This window comes from Thunnus thynnus, chromosome 6, assembly GCF_963924715.1.
Source record: "Thunnus thynnus chromosome 6, fThuThy2.1, whole genome shotgun sequence".
Taxonomy (NCBI): domain Eukaryota; kingdom Metazoa; phylum Chordata; class Actinopteri; order Scombriformes; family Scombridae; genus Thunnus; species Thunnus thynnus.
In genome coordinates, this window is record NC_089522.1 from 22,831,797 (window position 1) to 22,852,780 (window position 20,984).

At 41.2% G+C, this 20,984-nt stretch overlaps 1 protein-coding gene across 2 annotated transcripts in view; it reads right to left on the minus strand.

Moving 5' to 3' along the window:
• LOC137184751 (cadherin-4-like) overlaps positions 1–20,984 on the minus strand; it is a 255,065-nt gene that overhangs the window by 55,789 nt on the left and 178,292 nt on the right. For both annotated transcript variants that reach the window (XM_067592727.1, XM_067592726.1), the window contains one exon: positions 16,876–17,073. In XM_067592727.1, coding sequence (XP_067448828.1) covers positions 16,876–17,073 — 198 coding nt within the window. The remainder of the gene's footprint in view (positions 1–16,875; positions 17,074–20,984) is intronic.

The following is a 20,984-nucleotide window of genomic DNA, read 5'->3' on the forward strand; positions in this document are numbered from 1 at the left end:
AAATGCGCTATATGTAAACAAAGGGGAGGGACACGGAGAGGCTTGGGGCACTATTGCACAATTGGAAATAGAATTTGCCGCGTTCACAGATGCTGTCGATGCCAGTATGCTCATTGCGTTTCCAGGTCTGTCCTTTTCACCAGCGGGTGGAGTTGCTGTAATGTTAGTGGAAAACCTTTTGTGATGAAATTCAAACCAGAGAGGACTGGTTACAGCTGACAATAAAAGAGGAAAAACTTGATTTAGAAGAAGCCGTGATGCTGTTTTCACAGAAACACAAAAGGAGAGATGTTTGTTCCCTGAACCAAACAAGGAGATGGAATGGAGAGATTATTGTATGGATGATCGATGGGGAGGTGAATGTGTGCCAGTCAGATTGATGATTTTACAAAACCAGTGACCCCTTTCATTTAAAACTTCCTATCCATCCATCAATCATGTTAAAAAGCAGTCCCTTGCATTGACAAAAATGTAGTCATGAAATAATAAACTCCATATCATTACCTTGACTCCATGAGAAATGTATTTTCACCATTAGGAAGCCTCACAGTAGTTCAGGGAGGCACAGAAGTCATTTTCTAGTCACATGTTCTATACATACTCCAATCATCTATGACCACGACCTTTCTCTTTCGATCGGCGATCCATATAAACGTCTTGCACTCATTCATTCTGCATACAACGCTGAGCTCTGCATCCTCACTACTGCACTGCTGCCTGCTTACTCCACTCCACCTCCACAGCCTCCTCTTGTATTAGCATTTTAGTTGTTGGGGAATTCTGAATGTTGCTTGTCATATGTGCTCATGTTAATTATGTTCAATCAGTAGCTGCGATTACATGCACACTTTTTTTTCCATTCTGATAGAAATTATTCTGATTGAAGATTTCAGGTCAACTGTACACATGGGATTTGATCTAATACATTCTGGTGTTTACGTGCGCTGATACATTTAATCGGAACAGCTGTGTGACATGCTCAGAAGTGATGAATACATCAGGGCACTATGTCAAAATGTTCCTACCAGCCACCGTCAGCCCAACAACAACAACAACAAAAAAGAGACTGGTGAGAGACTCAGCAGCCAGACATTTGTCTGCTTTCTGTTTAGGAGCAGCTGAGACTGTAATTACAGTGACAACAGCTGGTCCACCTTAAGTCAGTCCACCTTAAGTGAACTGGTCAGGTTAGGTTAACCGCTAACTTCAGGGCTAACCTCCCTTCACTTTAATCAGCAGGTGGCAAGCAGGACACGGGAACTTGGCCTGTAATTGTAGTATTTATTCACTGTCAAATAGCCTAAACTGTGCACACATTGCACTGCTACGTTCACAGCTGCTAACTCCATGCTCTCTGTCACACACACACTCTCTCTCTCTCTACTGTCACATCATCTAATGTTACCCCCACGTGGGGCAAACATGTGCAGAAAGAATATATTTATTCTAATCAGAGAGAAACGTTCGGATTAAGCATTTACATGGTTATTAGGTGTTAATATTTTCCTATTGAACGGATTATCAAAGGTTTACATCACCCTTCTCAACCTGATTGAAAATTCCGTCCGACGGGGACAGATTGGCCAAGTCACATTAGGCATTTTTATTCTGATTAGGCTATTATTCCGATTATTAGTGGAATATTAGGGTCAATGTAAACGCAACTACTGTTGTGTATTTCAGGCTCTGCCAGCGAGGTTTGTGAGTTCAGGGATGCTGTCTATGTCTGACTTGCTGAGATTTGTTCCAGAGCATCACATGAGCAGAGCCACACTGTCAAACTAAAATGCATATTGTTGCAATAAATGATTGAAACATCAAGTCCTGGCTGAAATACTATATATTGGTGTATTCTGTATTTTGATATGGATTAGATTAAGATTCAATTTTTGCTATGCTAGTTTTCTATACGCTAAATTTGATTAACGGTATGTGTTCCCTAATCTGCAAACTATCTGAAAGATGCATAAATAAAAGAACTGATCAGGTGCTTTCTGTTTTTGTTCTTTAGTGAGCTGGTTATACAGTAGGTACAGCCATAATACTGTACATCAGCCCAATACATATTATAATTGATCTTTCCCGAACTTGAAAGCTGTTTTACAGCTGTTGTTGCTGAAGTACGAGTACTATTAAAGATAATCTGTGGTTTAGCATGCACAGAAAACTGCAATTACCATATGCAGTGATATAATGTTCACGGGGCATTGTGAATGGAACTGAAACAATTATCATAGAAATTATAAAATGTGAAACAGCCTTTGTAGATCCTTGTGTATTTAAAAAGTTGATTCAAAAGATAAGTTTCTTTCTCATGTTGGCTGGTGTCAGAACTAAACAGGAAACATAACCATAACTAATTACAGTTAATTAAAAAAGTGCAGCTGACAGTGCACACTTTCCTTTTTTATGTTCTATAGAGAACAGCAGAATATTACATTTCTCCTCTTTACTGTTGGAGGAAACTGTTGATATTTGGAGTTGTAACCTCAGCTAAAACACAGTCAGCTAAACTTTCTCCTTTACTGATCCAGGTCAGTCAAAGCACATCAAGCCTGCATCATAGTAATATGAAGTAAAACAAGAGCAAAGGCCATGTGCATTGGATTAGTCTCTGACATTGTCTCTGCATTAGATACAATTTTTTTAAGACCATGAATCGATTTGTTAATGGAGAACAGCCTTTATATTCATGACTACTCCTATTGTGTTTTTACTTATCCCACTTAAGTGAAGCACATCAAATAAGACAGCAGATATGTCAGATGTGGCTGACAGTGGTTCCAGTATGGAAACAAACTGGCCACATGTTAGCGTTCGTGCCACAGAATGGTGCAAACATAAACCACATTCAGACTCGTCTATAAAAACACTACGAATGAGGCAGACATTTCTGGAAATCGCTTTGCATTCAGCTGAACAAAACCTTCAATTTCAAACACATTAAAAGGAAGGTGTCCTTTCAACTTGAATTGTCTTGCAGCTTTGTGCATTATATCTTTCAGACAGCTTCAAACGATTGGTGTGTTGCCTTTGTGAAGCTCTGTTTGAAAAAAACAAGACACCTCGAGTTTTTAGTCTTTTAGATGAATGAAAAGTAATTTTTTCTCTAAGGTTTTAAAAACATGCATGAAAAAACAAATAATACACTGTATATACAGTATGACTATATGGATTAAGCATTCACATTTATACATTAATACTGTGAGAAATAAAAACAGAAAGCAAAATAGCAAAAAAAAAGGAAGGAAAAAACCCCAAAACACAGTAAAACTCAACTGCTTTTAGTTGGTATTCTAGAAAATCTTCAAAGAATAAAGTATCACTATCTGGCTTTACGTCACAAATTTTTCAAAAAAACATACAGGCATACACAAAAACATACAGAGGCCTGTCATGACTGTGCCAATTAGGTGTGCTGTGGTGTGCTGGTGTCTCAGAAAATGACACTGGTTCAGTGAGCAGTAGGACAGTAGAAACAGTCTGTCACTTGCAGACAGCAAAGTTACAGCATACCCCTAAAGAGCTGAAAGCCGGGCCTTTCACAGCTCTAAAGCCCAACAAACTGGGATAGCTACTCCAAACACAAATGCCCAAAGGAACAAACAGAGAGAATATGTTCCTTCAACGGTACAGTAAAGCCTAACAGGCAGAAATACAGGTATGGGCCAACAGGTCACAAACAAAACGGTTAACGCTGAAGAGAAAGAGCCTCTACAAGAAAAAGGTTTTTAGGTGGCATTGCATATCGCATACACACTCCATCTGTCAAATGCACTCTGGTGCACGCACAAAGATAAAAAGACACCTTGTGTGTTTTGCTGCGAGTCAGCAAAGTGTCTTTCCAAAGAGCAAAGAGCTTTCCTGTGGCCTTTTTAAAACACAGACTTTTGCTTAAGCTTTGATGTTGAGCATTGTATCTCTTCAAAAGGTAGGGCAGGATTGATGTTGAGTATCTTAGTCTGAAGTTGGGATTTTCAAAAATGCACTTACCACCCTCATCATAAAACACACACTACAAAACATCTTGTATTCATTAGCTGGCCAGGATTTCATGGAGGATTTTATGAACAAATGCACCTGTGGCTGTATATTTAAGAATGAGAGTCTTTGACATTAATCTAAATCTGAAAAAGTTTATGTGTGAGAACGACTGTGTGTGTTTAAACTAGGGATGGGAATGTCGGTCTGTTGATCGGTCCACCACTTTTGTCCAGACTGAAATATTTCAACGAATATAGGATGGATTGCCATGGAATTTTGTACAGATCCTCCAGGTGCCCAGATGATGTATCCTAATGACTTTGGGGATCTCCTGACCTTTCCTTTAACACCACCATCTGGTTTACACTTCTGTTTTTTTAGTGAAATGTCTAGGAAACTATTGGATGGACTACCATAATATCTGGTATGGACATTCATGTCCCCCTCAGGATCCCTTAACTTTCCTGCTATGATCAGGTCAGAAATGTGTCCAATACTTTGGTTTATGACCAAATACCTGCAAAATTAACAACATTTCCCGCTAATTGGTGTAATTAGCAAATGTTGGCAAACGAAATGCCAACACCCTAAACTGAGATGGTTAACATTGTAAACATTAACCTGCTATACATAAGCATGTTAGCATTGTCATGTGTGAGCATGCGCATGCTGATTTAGCTCAAAACACAGCTGTACCTAAGTACAGCTTCACCGAGCTGCTAGCTTGGTAGATTCTTGGGGTGTTTTCAAACCTTTATTTCATTTGCTCCGGTCTGAATCAGTGGATATTTTGGAAAACTTGGTGCGTTTTCCCCTTGGTTTGGTTTCTTTCCAAGCAAACCAAAATGTATCACTACAAGCCATGTGAGAAGTAGTAGTTTAGGCCGCACCTGAGTACAATTGCTGTGTATGAAAGAGTACGATTTAGTTGTTCTCAGGTCATTTTTCTGTTGTCAAACAACTGAACAATCATAAATAGTGTTTTACCTATCTCATAAATGCAACCTGTTAACTAGGCAAAACCTTCACACCAATCAAAACACTATTTTATGACTGCAAAGTCATCAGTCAAATTAAACATAAATGCAGCTTACCAATAATTGCTTCAACGCTCAGTTTCTACTTGTCCATGCTAAAACGCAAGGATGTTGTTTTCAGCTTTACAGAGGGGACAGAGAGGACAGAGGGCCAAAAATACACATTTTCAAATTTATCCGGCTTAGTGGTCTATGTGAGTGTGTAACAGAGTGAAATTGAGAGATAGTGTCCTCAATGTGCTTTTGTGTCATTTGAATGATAGCTAGAAGTGACGCAGGTGAGATTATTAAAAGACCTTCCTCCACATTAGTGAAAATAACATGGAGTAATGGAAGTTAAGCAGTGAATGACTTTTCCAATTATTGCAGTGTGAAAGGAGTCTGGTCTTTAATAGTGCAGGCTTATGGCAAATTAGAGGTGCTATTCTCCCCGGAGGTAACAATGGGATGACTCGCCCTCCTCACTCCCCTCTTCCAAGCAGTGAGAATGAAAATAAGGCAGCCATTGTAGTGGCAGACAAAGAGCGGCCGCACCCTTTAGCTTTGGCTTAGCAGGGTGAGAGTGTGAGGGCTGCCATCTCACTATTACTCCTCTCTCTTCCTCTCTCTCTCTGTCACTCTCTTTCATTAGGGAATTGATTAAATTGTGAAATCGGGAGTGTGATGGATGCATGAATGACTTCTCCGGTCGCTCCCCTAGGCTTTGACAAGGACAATATCAAGGACCCCCTGTAACTCCTTTTTCCTCCCTTGTCCCTTTATCCCCAGGAACCCAATCTGGGTAATTAGAGTAAAGAGTGTTAGAGACTTGTAGGGTAGAGAGAAGCAGAGCGAGAGGGTGACAGTGGCACAAAATGTGCTGCTATTGCACTTTTCCCAGCCATTTACTCCCCCACTCCACATACACTGTCCACCTTTTATACACACTCTCTCCCTCTTCTTCCACCCCCTACCTTCTTTTTCTTCTTCTCACTTTCTAAATCCGTCAGGCAGAAGTGAAGAGGAGAAATGCAGACTAGAGGGAAAATGGAGGGAAGAAAGAGTGAGGAGAGTGAGAGTAAGGGGGGAAAATGAAAGTGGCTGTGAACTGACTGCATCAGCAGAACTCTGTGGCAGAGCTTGAGCCCTTTTGGCTGGAAAAACTGGACACAGGAAGTGTAGAGAAGTTGCCAGGACTTGTTTGATTGCACTTTGGTCTAGCAGGATGGATCTATCTTGTGAGAAAGTGGGTAGAGTTTTCCCTCCTGACCAGATGTGAACTTTGTGGGATCCCATTCCACTGGACTAATTTTGTCTCGCACTGTCTTTGTCAATCTAGTCAGAGAAACATCCAGTTACATCGTTGTACAGACAGATTTCCAGTGGACACAGCTGAAGGGCTGTTTGGAAGGAAAAGTATACAGTACATTCCTCCCAGTCCACAGGGACAAACACTTCGGGGGTATCATGAGGTAAACAGATGTCTAAGGACACAGATGTGAAGGGAGAGGGGAGGGAGGAAAGGTGTTCAGGTAGAGCAGTAAGCACGTTTGATGTTGACTGGAAGCCTGACAAAATGGGCTGCTCCCTGCCAAGCCTGCTCCTGCCAAGCACAGGCAGAAACTGAAGAGGGGCTGGACCTTGCCATGCTGCTGCTGGGTGTTTTGAAAAGTTGCACATTCACACGTGCATGCATGCAAACACGAAGGCACACTCGCTTGCTCGTGTGAACCCGCACACATACATACACAATCGCACTGCAGCCTCTAAGTGCGTGTCAGAATGTTTCCCAGGATGTTCTGGCTCCCACTAACCATGCGAGGGATTCTGCTTGGCAAACTCCACCTCAGCAAGAGTCCAGCTGTCATCTTGACAAATGAACCTTGGAAGAGTGAGGAGGTGTGTGTGTGTGTGTGTGTGTGTGTGTGTGTGTGTATGTTTGCGCAACCATGCATGTGTGTCTGTGCAGTCACACCTGTGTGTTTTTGCTGGAGCATATGCATATGTTTATCATAAGGATGACATACAGATGGCTAGCGTACATGTGGTTTTTGCTTTTTTCAAAAGCAGCTGGCCTGTCATGCCTTGATTGACACAGATCAGAAAGCGGATCTGAGACAGCAGAGGTCAGTTTCTGTGAACCTCCTTCTTGTCTCAATAGTCACCATGAAAACATTGCAGAAAGTCTGGAAATGCATTAACCTTCCCAGCTGCTTGGCTCGACACTGAGTCATCTTTAAAGTGACGCTGACTATAGAGCAACCAGTACAAATCACCTTATATAAAGAAGCGTTTTGCGGGGCCTCAGATGAACCATAACATCGTCTCCTGTATGCCGCGATGCCAGACGCTGTGCATCACTCTGGTTTTATGAACAATGTGGGACGTTAAAGCTTTTATAGGGTGTTAGGAGGAAATGTTCTTTTCTCCTGAAAATGAAGAGCAAATAAAAATGTGTAAGGCAACATAAAGGAGCACTGCCCAGAAATACTCATAAGCGAGAAGCAATGATAAACCTGCAAAGTTAAAGGACGAGTTATAAAATACTGGCAACTTTTTATCTGGTGCTAAACTGCTTATCTTAGGAGCTGTTTCATCTTGAGATGCTGTAAAGCATTTCACTGCACAGTGAGGAACTTTATTACACACATACACAGGGGTGATATGTGCTTGCTTGTACCAGATCTCATGTGTGTGTGTGTGTGTGCTATCACGTGTCAGCGTGTGTGGTTACGGGGTTTACCAGCATACAAAAACACGATCACCCCATGACAGTATCCATTATACTTGCATGAAAAGATTCTGACTGAGGCCTTTCATTGTAAATGACAAAGTAAATAGGATCAGAATATTCTGGTGCAGGCCTCAATTTTGATTTCCTTCACATTTTAACTCCAGGAAAGAAGGAGCCAAAGAAGGGGAAATGGAAAAATACAAGCACATTAAGTGAGATTAGAATTTTACATCACATGACTTGCATTCGAAAGCGCTTCAATTCAATTCAATCTCATGCCCAAGGACTTTTCCTTTCGCAATTACTCTTTTCTTCCATTTCCTCTAAATGCTGTGGCGTTGTGTTGAATTAGACTTTATTTTGTTAGGTTTGTCTCTCAGGCAAACATGCAAACATTACTGAGCAGAGGCGAGGGGAGAGTATTACCTGATGGGTCTGTGTGTCTTTCTTCTCTGTCTGTCTGTCTTTGCTTAATCTGCTTGTCTGTCTGTATGATTTCCTCTGTATCTACTTTTCTGCTCTACTGTCAGTCGGTCCTTCTGCCTATCTGACTGTCAACCTGTCCTTTCAATTTGACCGACCTTGTCTCATATCACCAACAATCACTGCCACTCTCGCCCCCCACTTCATCACCGGTCCCCACCTCCCTGAGTCCCCTTCCGAATATCTTTCGTCCAATTTCACTGCACATTATTTTTTCATGTCTTCAGAGGAATTGAGATTCTTGGCTCTCCTTCATCCTACCGATCCACAGGGTCGCTGAGGCCAACCTCCAGGGGACCAGACAGAGGCTGTTTGTTAAGCTGTTATTTATCTCCTTCATAAAGTCCTCCTCATCTCCTATTAAAGAGCCCAGAACTGTTGCCCTTGACTCACACATAACTCTTGTGTCTTTTGGTGAGATGATTTACTGTTTAATTTAACACCAACTGAACCCAGGAGGGAGCCCGCCTGGTGCTGCCTGATGTCATATCAGAGAAGAATGTGTTGGGGGGGATTTGAGTGAACATGTGTGTTTATCTGTGTGTTTGTGTGTGTGTGCAATCTGTGCCGTCTGAGTGTGTATGAGTGAGTGGGTGGCTGAGGAAGGTTTTTCGTTGTTTGTTTTGGTACTGTAAAGCTGTAGTAGTAAGGCCTGGGTCTGGGTGTGCGCAACAAGGCCCTGGCTGGAACTTTTTTCTCTTGAAAAATAAACCAAAGCTGAATATGCCTGATGAACATGTTTACCGGGACTTCACGCCACTAATTTCAAAATAATGAGATATTAAACAGTGAAAATTACATTTCAGTCTCACTTCCCTGAACACAGGAGGAAACAAAGGCCAAATGCTGCTGACAAATACATGAGTGTAGTAACAATTTGTTTTTTTCTCATCAATACCCTGTGATTATAGGAGACTCCATTTCCTGGGGCTGATAAATGTAATTACATTGATCTCCCTAATTTCATTAGAGAAAGGGAAATGAACTTCATAAGGTATTTGCTGTATGCCAAGACAAGATTGTACAAAGAGTGGGGGGTTAGGCTCTTCGTAGTGGATCACTGAGTAGGAACAAGAATCAGAACTATGCATATAGAAATGGAGCTGTCAGAGAATCCATGAAGCGATTCCCTTCTTGTTTTATGATTGCCCTCAAACAGCTCCTTGCATGAGATATTAATGTGCCCTCATGTGCTCACCTCTTCTCTTGAATACCTGAGTCTCATGCTATTCAGAAGATGGTCAAATTGCTTTTATGGTCATATGTTTCATTAATGATCTGACCTGTCAAAAAAGACAGGAGGGAGCATGTTCTTCCATCACAAAGACTCCATTAGCAAGAGTAACAGTGTAAAGCACTCTCAACTTCCACTGGTGTTTTCACTCCTGCCATCATAACTTATGGCTGGTTATCTAGCTTTCATACCAGCTGTCACAAGAGCAGATATTTAAAAAAGAGAATACTATACCTGAAAACCATTACTTATATTTTATACTTGTGTGCATCAAAGGTTGATGTACCAGTGCATGAATAGAACTGTTATTATCTGAGATTATATTTTTTTCAAATAAATGCATTATTTTACTGACAAAAAAATGAACAATAAAAAAGACTAATAGTCTACAGCCAAGCTAGCGACTCTGTGAGACTGTACTGAGCTAAATGCTAATGTCGACATGCTAATATGCTTAAAATGGAAATACTAAAATACTGATATTTAGCAGGTGTACTGTTTACCATCTTCACCATCTTAGTTTAGTGTGTTAGCATGCTAACACTTGCTTATTAGTACTAGATACCTTTTGCATTTAGACATGTCACAAAGTATTGGGCAAATAAAAATGTTGACCTGATGATGGCCCCACATGAAAAAAAGAAAAAAAGATTACAAAACACCGTGGAGGAAACATGAATGTACCAGCTTTCATTGCAATCCATTTATCTCACTCAGAATGTCAAACTCATGGTGGTGCTAGACAAAACGTTAGTGGAGCACCAAAGTCAATAGGATTGATCATCTGGAAACCATGAATGTCTGTACAGAACTTGATGCCAATCCATCTTTAAGATGAGATATTTCACTGGATAAGTGAAAACTTTGACCTGTCGGTGGTGCTAGATAGGGATTACCAAAGTTATTAGGATCCATCTTCTGGGAAACATGGATATCTATACCAAATTTTATGGTAATCTATCTGATAGCTGTCAAGACATTTCCTTAAAGAACAAAAGTGTCAACCTCGGGTTCTACAGGAAAAGTCGGGGGATACTCAGTGTCAGGAGGATTAATCCCCTCGGTGCCATGAACATGGCAATCCATCCAATAGCTGTTGAGATATTTCAGTCTGGACCCACTGACATGCTGACATTGCTGTCCCTTGATTAAAGCTGCTAGCTAACTAAAAAAGAGGATCAGTAAATATCAAACTGTATATTTAGCCTAATGATTTGTAATGTCCCCAAACAGGGGCTGCTTGTGCTGGAAGAAACTTCACAGCTGGAGTTTGGGAAGGAAATATGTTGAGTGAATTCTTCAGGAGATGAACTCACAAAAAGCCAAGAGTTTAAAACTAACCAAGATGTGTTGCTGAGTAACAAAGAGCATATAAAATGCTGACATGACTGTTTGTGCTCTCCCCCACAGTGGACATGGGTTATCTCCCTCCATTTTCCTCCCTCTTCATACTTTACAGGAGGTTCACCCATATCTGAAAGAAGTCTATTGTTTCTTCCTTTACTTCCCTGGTTTGATAGAGTTTATGTGGCGTGTCTGTAGTGAGTATTTGTGTGTTGAAGTTGTACGCCTGCCAATGACCTTAGTAGCACAGCGAACACGGAAAGAAAACAAGAGAAAACACAGCCCCGAACAAAATATGCTTGAATACATATACAGCAGTGCACATCCTGTACAGTTCATGTGTTTGAGAGACTTAGTGTAGCCACACATTTCAGTGTTTTCACAGCCTGAATTTATTTAGCCCAGAAAATGAGTTCTGTGTAGTTCGACATTCATAAAGCGTTCCATATGGGCAGCAATGTGGTTTCCTAGTGACCGAGCTCTGGATTTGACTGTGATCCTTAAATACTTGCATCCCTGTGTTTCACCATCCTGCGGTTTCTCTGGTGGACTAGGTTAAAAAAAAAACAACAACAAGATGGAGTCCTGTGTTTCTGGCATAGCTTTTCTTCTCTTTGTTCAGGGATAAAGCAGTAATGCGACCAAACAAAACCCCAAACAATGAGCATATACAAAGGCAACAATGCGGCACATGCGCTGCACTGATTGTTTGCTGCCTGTGTAGGACAACTAATTTCGTTCTGTGCCTGTGTATGCATGTGTTTGTTTGTTTGTGATTGAGTGTGTGTGTGTTTGTGAGCGTATGTCTCAGCAGGAGGGAGTAGAAAATGATGAAGGGGGCAGGCTGGAGCAGTGCAGTGCTGGTGTTGGCCGGGTGGTGGGGTGGCAGATGCCAGAAGGCTTCATTAGACTCAAGGGAAGAGGCCGTGAAAAGCAGTTCTCCGGGAAGTCTATCAGACCTAAACACAAACACAGACGTGCCTCTAATCCTGGTCTAGCCCTACATTCCCTTCTCTCGCTCCACTCCTTTCTTTCCGTTGCTTTCTCTTGTTCTCAATCCCACCCACCCGTCTTTGTCCCCCCTTAAATTCTCCAATGCAATCATCTCCAGCTCACTTGTACAGTATGTTGCTTTTTGTTCCTCCTTTTCTTTCAGAATTTTGTTTTGTCTGTCTTTCTGGTGTTTTTGTTGTTGCCGTGTCTGTCAGTGGAGCGGAGCAGTCATTAATCACTGGTAAATGTACACAGAGGAGAAAGCAGACACCTCAGGGGGGAGTTTGCTCATTCTGCTCCGAAAAACGCTTTTCTCAACGTGCTCCACAGAGAGAGATATAGAAATTGGAGCACAGGTGCTGCAGTGAGCACAATAAACATCACCAGATGCACTGCATCACACACCAAATCAGATACAAATGCTGGTATTTAGTGCACTGTTTAACATGCAGGCTCCTTTTTATTGTTATTAGACATATTTTCTGAAGCTACTACCAGGAGATGAATGCCTACAACAAATTACTGATGCAAATTACTTTTCGATAAAGTGCAGGATATTTAATAAAAGTCTTTCTCTTCATATCAGTCAATAAAGGGCTTTAGACAAAAAAACGATTTATTTTGGCTTATTGCTCTCACGGCTGCTGTACCCCCCTAAGGTATTCCTGTCAATATAACGGCCTGTGATTATTGAGGGATGCAGTCACACTTTATCGGAATATCTGGCTTCTCTGTCTCAAGGACAGCCGGCGGACAGAAAAAATGTCTTCCAAAGAAATATTATCCAATAAAACAACAGTTTAGCTGAAATTGCAGTCATTTTCATGTCCCTTACTCCAGCTCTCAAAATCAATGTCTTCTCTCTCAAAATCATATCTCGGTTAGACAAACACTTAGACAATGTCCACACTAATATGTTTTCATTTTAAATTGGCGTTTTAAAACAAAAACAATCTCTGTCCATATGAATGTTTCAGCACCATTTCAGAAATAATCTCTGTCCAAACTAACACGTCTGTAAACGCATATCACACACAGGGCATGCACATATCGGTGTAAACAGGAAGCAGATTGTCTACTCTGCAGTTGATTGCTTAATGCAGAAAATACTATGGAGGAAGAACAGCATTGGCAAAAAGTAAGACCAGAGATTTCTTTGCTTGGACTGACGACGAGGTGGAACTGTTACTGAAAGTAACACGAGTCAAGGTGTCAAGGCAGCGGAAAACATAGATTGGGAGTTGTCACGTGATAGGGGCATGACGAATCAGGGAAGGACACGTCGTGACTGATTAGACCCAATCAGGAAGTGACTGTCCAGACTAAAATGCAATCCCAGAGTTTTCAAACTAAAACAGGATCAGCAGTGTTTTCAAAAGTCTCCATTTTAGGGGTTCAAAAACACTGCAGCAGTGTGCATGCTAGGTGTAAACATAGCAAAAGTTATGCGTTTTAAAATGAAATCATATCAGTGTGGATGTAGCCTAAAATATTACAGAGAGCAGCAGAAACTTATGGAATTAATCGATGACGGGTTTTATAAGACAGACGCTGAAAAGAAGAGGGAGGAGTGGGGACAAGAAATTTTGCAAAACAATGAACAATTGGAAGGAAGGAGATGGTGAGAAAACGATGAAAAGAGGCGAATGCTGTGAAAAACAATTCTTGTACCAACTGTAGATGTCTAGATATGTGTGGAAAGAGCTAACTAGCAATGCTTAAAGTCACATTTTATGCCTTAAATGTTACTAATGCTTAGCAATGAACAGACTGTTAACTGTGTGAATAGCCAGACACATGGAATAAAAGCAAACTTTTCTTTTGAATGTGGTAGCCTGACCTCATCTGCACCAGCAACTCTGACAGCCAAAACCACATCTCTCTCTCTCTCTCTCTCTCTCTCTGTTATTTTCACACAGACTAGAGTCAGCGAACAGTGCAATGAAAAAGGTATTTTACTGGACAAACATTTATTCATACCCCGTCTTGCTCCTCGGCTAAATTGTTGTTTCATCAGGTTTTTGTTCATCTTTCTGCTGACGGTTGTTTTAATAGGGGGTCAAGGGAGTTGGGGGATGGTGGATAAGAGGGGGGCGGTTACGTTGAGTCTTTATTTACCCGAGCAAAAGAAATCGATGGCTCTCTTGCTGTAGGAGAAGTGTGTGGATCAATGGAAGGTTTCAAAAAGCCCCTGTGAAAAATCAATGTCCCTTACATGCTATTGATGGCTGTTTGGCCGCAGAATAAAGAGAACGACAGAAAACACCTGTTTATTGTGAAAAATTACTCCCCTCACTCCTTGTTTTAGTTTTTCTGGATCTCATCCTCTCTTTGTTTTCACTAGAACCGTCTTGTGTTTCTGTTTCCTCTCCATTGCTCTCTTTGCTAGCCTTTCAGTTTCACTTTTTGTTAAAAGTTATGTTCCACTCATTCCCGTCTGTTGGAAGGAACTGTCCATCATCTGGGAAAAAAGAGGGGAAACCAGTGTTGTTACTGCCACAACTCTGTAACACATGAGGCTAAAAAAGGCTAGATCTTGATGCACAGTCAAGGAGTCTGAAGTGCTGAAGCAATTATTTCAGTGCTGCTATTAATAAAAAGCAGTCAATAACATCTCAATGAGCTCTGACACTGTCTTGGCTTTAAAGAGCGATGGGAGTACAGTTCTGCCAAGACTTTGCAGTCAACATTGCCCTCGAGCCATGTCAGGCTACGAGCTCAGAGGCCAGTCGGTAGGGCCTCTGTCCTGACACCTGCCCGATCCTGTGCTGGCCTGATCAAAGTGACAGTGCTGCAGACCTGCAGAGATTCAGGTGAGGGCTGCTGTCACCCCGCCTGTCCAACTGATGGCAGCTTGGTCAGGGCAAGGAGGGAAGCGGCAGGATGGTGGGGAAGGCCGCTGCCTGCGTGTCACTCAGTGCTGCGCTGGATGACAGAACAGCCCATTAGGAAAGGGACTGACTTCACAGGCCATTAGGGGAGGCATCACACAGCCACAGCACACAGAGCACTGATGGCACAGTAGGAGAGAGACAGAGGAGGAGATGAGAGACAGAAAGAGAGACCGACAGCATGTTTCATATAAAACTAGAAATTGTGATTAACATATTAAATGTCAGAAAAAAAAACCCCGTAATGTTCCGTCTTCGTGTTGACATTAAAGAATTAAATATTAATCTTTGCTTGGAGTTTCAATGAAGGGAAATGAAAAAGACACACATAAGCCTTAATTCCCAACAGAGGACCAAAGAGGTTATAAAAGTGGACTAAACACATAAACAATAAGTATGGCAAAATCATCCCCATGCCATGCACCCCCCCCCCAGAGCTGTCTCCTTGTTAAAATCTCTAGTTCTCAGTATGGCCCTGCCTGCCCTCCAGTCATCATTAAAGAGAAAGACTGGAGCCAGAGAGCCCAACAGAGGCATCAACACGCATCACTTCTCTTCTGCTCTGAGCGTTCCACTCTCAGCAATCCACCAGCCCCTGACGGACCTATTTACTGCACAAAGTGGATTGTGTTTGGCTGCACACTTTACTTCCAAATGTTCCTTTGATACCTTCTCTATTTCTCCATGGCCCATCCTCTCTGGTTCTGACCAGCTCACTGAAACAGCAGAATTGTCTGGCCAGTTTATGGCCGGTGTAGCACCACTGAAGAGCTCAGCATGCTCATATGAGAATGCCACACTGTGCCAAGCTGATGGGACACTGTAGAAGTACTCAAACTCCAAAACAAAGACTTACAAACTCTCCCCTCTTTGACTTGATGTTTTTTTTTGTTTCACTGTAAAAAAAATGGAATAAAAAAGTTTCCTTCAAGCAGCTCCTCAGGCTTTTCCCTGGGGATTGGATAAAACCCTGCTGAAAAACAAAGAACAGACACAAAAGAGAAAAAAAAATGCTTCTTTTGCACAATTTAAGACCCAAAAGAGATAAACTGTAAGAGTTTTGTAAACAGTGAGGAAAAGCTGATGGCTAGATATTCCAGATAAAGAGAGAAGGAAAGTGGGAGCAGGGAATGAAGCAGCGGTCTCCTGGAATGATGTTTTTTGATGAATTACAGTGCGTACCACAAGCGTAAAGCCTAGAGCTTTGCTACGAGAGAGACAAACCGCGCATTCTGTTGTGACAGAATCTCTGAATTTTAAACACTCTGCAGCTCGAGCCTTTGCACAACAACACATTTACACAAACCTTTATTTATTCATGCTCTTTTTTTTTATTCTCCAACAGGCTTGTACTGGCTCAACCTCCAACCCTCTCCATGTTGTGTTCATATTTTGCACTTGTAGTTTTGCAGAAATGAAATTTACCGTAATGGGAGCCAGTTGTTGTTGCCACATTCCAATCATGAATGCTAAATGAAGACAGGTTTGTAGAATAATGATTAGGCACCAACAGCTGAGGTGTTTCTACTTGTATATTTCTTGTTCTTCAGATATGGATTTACATAGGGACAACACCTGCAGGATGAGGCTATGGTCAGGACATTTTTCATGTTGTCAAGGTTGAAAAAAAAGTTACCTCTGATTTATTTAAGTTTTAAACCAACATGCTCTTTGAGGCCAGCTTTTTATACTTTATCCTTTATATCTCACAGGAGGCCCAGAGTTATGGCTTCAGCAAAGATTCTGTGACAAATTGTATTGTTATAAAGGCTCTATAAAAATAGCATTGAATTGCAGCCAACCATTCTGAAATAGCCTGATAAAGGAAGGGATGAATGCATAAAGGAGCAGAAATAATCATTCGTTTCACTGTGAACCCAGTGGACCTCACACTGTGGGAGAGTTTGGCAGCTTAGCTGTTTTGGAGCCTACTCTGTATCTGAGGGGAAAACTTCTTAGGGCCAATCAGGGCTGTTTAAATACCTTAAGATTTTGTGGCTATAATTACATCAGAGGAACACAACATAATCATCTGCAAGGATGTAGAGAACAAACCAGTTATGCTAATGTGTTTCTGTTCTTTATCACCGGCCATCACACACCCCCAATCAGCGTGAGCCATGAAGTGCCCTCAAGAAATTCCAGCTGTAAATTCAGAACAAATCAGTGATGCAGCCCATCAAATTTGTCACTTACACTGACGAGCATCTGAGGGAATGGTCCTCGAGAATTTTCTGCCACGTTGATTGGTGGGATCACCCAGTCCCTCTTCTGCCTCCGTAGACCCTTGGAGCTGTTCAGGCCTGACCCTGAGAACATGATGACAGGAGGTGGTGCTTGGAACGCCTCCTTCTTCTCTTTTCTCTCAGCGACTTTCCCCTCTTCCTTTGTGACCTTTAAGACAACACAAGGCTTCATTTAGGAGGTTGGATGTGCTTAATGATAATAGTAAGTGATGTGATGCCCAAGTATGTAAAGTCTCAAAGTAGAAATTCACAGGACAACAAGAATAACATTTTACTTTTGTTAATCTGGTTAAACAGATACGTATATTTTTTGTGAACAATGAAAAAGTGTTAAGAGTGCAAAGCCAGACTGCATAAACCACCTGGCTTTGCACAAGTGGTCTGCATTTTGAATGTGCGGCAGCAGGGCATAAATCACATACATCTGACCTTACTAACAACCTGTACCATACACCACAGGTCTCTGCTACCTGCTCTAATCTAATCATGCAACCAACTACAACAGGTTGTAGCTTAAAATAGAGGAAATTGTTAGTAATATAACATGATTAATATAGCAAGTTTAGCTAACTAATATCCCACAAGTCCTCCAAATTAACCAAATATGTTGTTTGGTTGTCGGTTAGAGAAACATGTGGTGTGGGTTAAAGTTACTACTTCCTTAAAGTTAGGTGACCTCCATTGTCATGGCTACAATAATAACCACAGGTTTAAGGTTAGGGGAAGAACATAGTTACAGAATTTAAAAAACTGTCCTGACTTGAAGATGGAAACAGGAAACGAACAGCTGTTTCCTGTGGCAAAGGCCATTGTTAGGTTATAGCCCCCATCCATCCCTCCTTTTCTGAATGAGGAAAATTGTTGACATGTATATATAGTACAGTTGTGTCCAAACTTTTGACTGGTACTGTATATATCAATGGAACAGCACCACTGCTTCGAGTCGTAATTATTATGGCTGCTAGATGGTGTCTGTTACTCAAACGTAACTATAGGTTGTTTTTGGGGGACTGATATTACAACATATTGTGTTGTTTTTCTTGAGAGGACAGTCTCCTAATATCATAAACTCCACATAATCAGACTTTGAAGGTGATGTTGCTCCAAGACTGCTATTGTTCAGATGGCAACGGCAAATGCAATCATGCTTACATTGGAAAACAGCATAAGAGATGGCAGCAGCATCCCCTCACTGTCTGAAAGTACTTCAACTCTGAATATTAGGAAATATATCTTAACAATAACTGTTGTGAGGAGAGTGTGTATTCTACAGTAAGTCTGTCATCACTATACAGCCGAAGATAATGCATGGTGTTGCCATGGAAACAAAGTGTACAATGCACATCCTGTATTTTGAATGTGAAACATCTAATGGATACACTCACACATTAATTCACTCTTTCATTCATTCACTCACCTGCTGGCTCAATCACTCATTCATTCATTCATTTATTCATTTATTCACTCACTCACTGACAGTTAAGTCTTTCTGCACCTACAGTAATTGGTATTTAGGAAACTTGGTAACCATGCAGAACAAAAGATAATTCACACACCTCCATGCTCTAACACTGCTCAAATACTGTGTATGTCAAGCACACGTGCAGTCTATAATAAATAGACTATTTGTCTGAAATGATGCTGCATAGGAGAACATACTTGACCAAGGCCTAAACAAAAGGCATATATAATTGATGTTTTAATAATTTGACCACATTATTTGGAACTGCATGGCAATTAAGAAATAAATTAAAGAAGGAAAATAGAAACAAAATATAAATTACAACCGTCAACATTCTCCTAGCAGATCAGTCACTCCAAAATTCCTGTTACTGTATATAAATCTACAAAATTCCTTCCTATTTACCACTTTGTCTGTTTCATGTTTGATACTGAGTTAACTGCAATATTTCCAAAACCATCTGAAATCATCTTAAATTACAGGCCCCCTAGAATCCTCTGGTCCGTTATTTGACTGGCTTGATAAAACTTCCCAAACTAACCAATTTGGTTAAAAAAAAACACCTTTTAACTCTTAAAATCATCAAATCAATGGTCTCTATTGTGCTGTTTAAGCAACAAACATAATGTGTCAAATGATGTTTGTTTAAAATCTTATCCAGTTTATTTGTGCCATTACGCATCAGGTCTGAGCAGAGCAGAGCTGTAAAGTGTAAGCACACAGGTATTAAGTCTTTTTGAATCCTGAGTGTGTGTGTGTGTGTGTGTGTTAGTGTGTGAGTGTGTGTTAGTGTGTGTGTCTGTGTGTGTATATATGTGACAGAGACCATAAACTTCAGACTTTGCCATTTACAGCAGGAATAAAAAGCCTATTAACAGAGAGCATGTCTGAGGTTGGATTTACAGCCTCTTTCACCAGACTGTGACAACTGAGTCACAGACACACGTTTCAGTCCAACAGTATGCTCCCATCATACACTCCCCTCGCACACACCCTGCAGGCGGAGAAAAATGACCACCACAAACCTGTCTTTTTGAAAGATGCTCAAATAAGGAACTTGAAAGGAGCACATTTTCAATCTCCTCATGAACATTAACTCACCCATGAGTCAGAAGAGATGCTGGAGCTATCAAGCATATCACCTATCCAAATGAATGCCCTTATGTGGAAATATTGCAGAATACGTGAACGCACCACAGAGATTCTGCTTCATTATAGATGCTTCTGTGCGAGTGGGTACAAACAAACAAAAGTCACTGACAATGCAGTAGTAGAGCTTTAATTGTGTACCTCAGGGCTAGTTAAGGCACCCGAGTGCGGATAATCAGATACAGCATGTTGCTTCTTATGTTCAAGTACATTACACATGTCAACACTTCTCTGTCAAGGTCATATAGGGTCCATCATCTCAAGGCTTACATTTTAACAACTACACCACATGTTTAGTGTCCCAAGGGCCATATTAGATGTGTTGTACATAAGCGATCTAAAGGTTATATTAAATTGACAATATGGAGAATTTTTCTACAGCAAGTTTACCAACATATCTCAAGGTTACAAGGTAGTAAAAACATGTCAAGAACTGAGTCACAACCATCATTGCTGAGACAGAGTTGCACTCTCTGTCTCAATCACGTTCCTCTGAGCTATCCCTTGCTCCCGTGCTTCCCCCCTGCCCTTCTCTTGCAATGTTATTGTTTTTCTCCCAGTCAGTGGGTCCTGACAGCTTGTCTCAATAACTGTGATTCCTCGAGCACTGTGCTGTGTTTGGCTGATGGTGCACCAGCAGGTAGAACAGCAGCACAACCCTTCACCTAAATATGGTGGCTAATGTACACATAGGTGAAATCTTTACCAAAATAATGTTATCAATCCTTACAGTTAGTTAATTGTGCCCATACATTTTCAATTTGTGATTACTGTGCATTTGTTTAAGTTCAGCCCTGTGCTAGCCTAGTTAAAGGAATAGTTTGACATTTTGGGAAATAGGCTTATTCAATCTTTTGCCGAGAGTTAGATGACAAGATCGATACCACTCTCATGTCTGTCTGTTCCTGGAGTCTTGTCATCACTGTGAGGTTGGCAGGCAACCAGAGGAGACTCTAGGAAGTCACTGCTCCCAGCCAAGAAATAGTCTGGCACATAAACCCCCGTAAACCAAAACCTGTCATTTTAACACTTCAGTTTTTGTATGGATTACACCAACCACAAAACATGATAGTCAGTGAGAACATTTTTTACCTTTGGACAGAGCCAGACTGTTTCCATTCTTTAAAGTTAAGATAACCGTTTCCCGGATCCAGCTTAATATTTAAGAGATATGAGAGTGGTATCAATCCTCACATCTAACTCTTGGCAAGGAAGAAAATAAGCATATTTCCCAAAATGTCAAACCATTCCTTAAAGAGAGAGGATTTGGCAAATATTCTACGTGAGGTGAAAGAGACAGGTGCATGTCAATGTTCTGAAAACATCGAGAGGTTACTTATAGTGTTTGGCCCAGTGATTTGGCTCACTGACCCAGTTAGCAGTTGCGGTAGCAGCAGTGGGGTGAAACAGCAACAGGCAATTGAGCTACTTTAACCTAATTGCTGTAA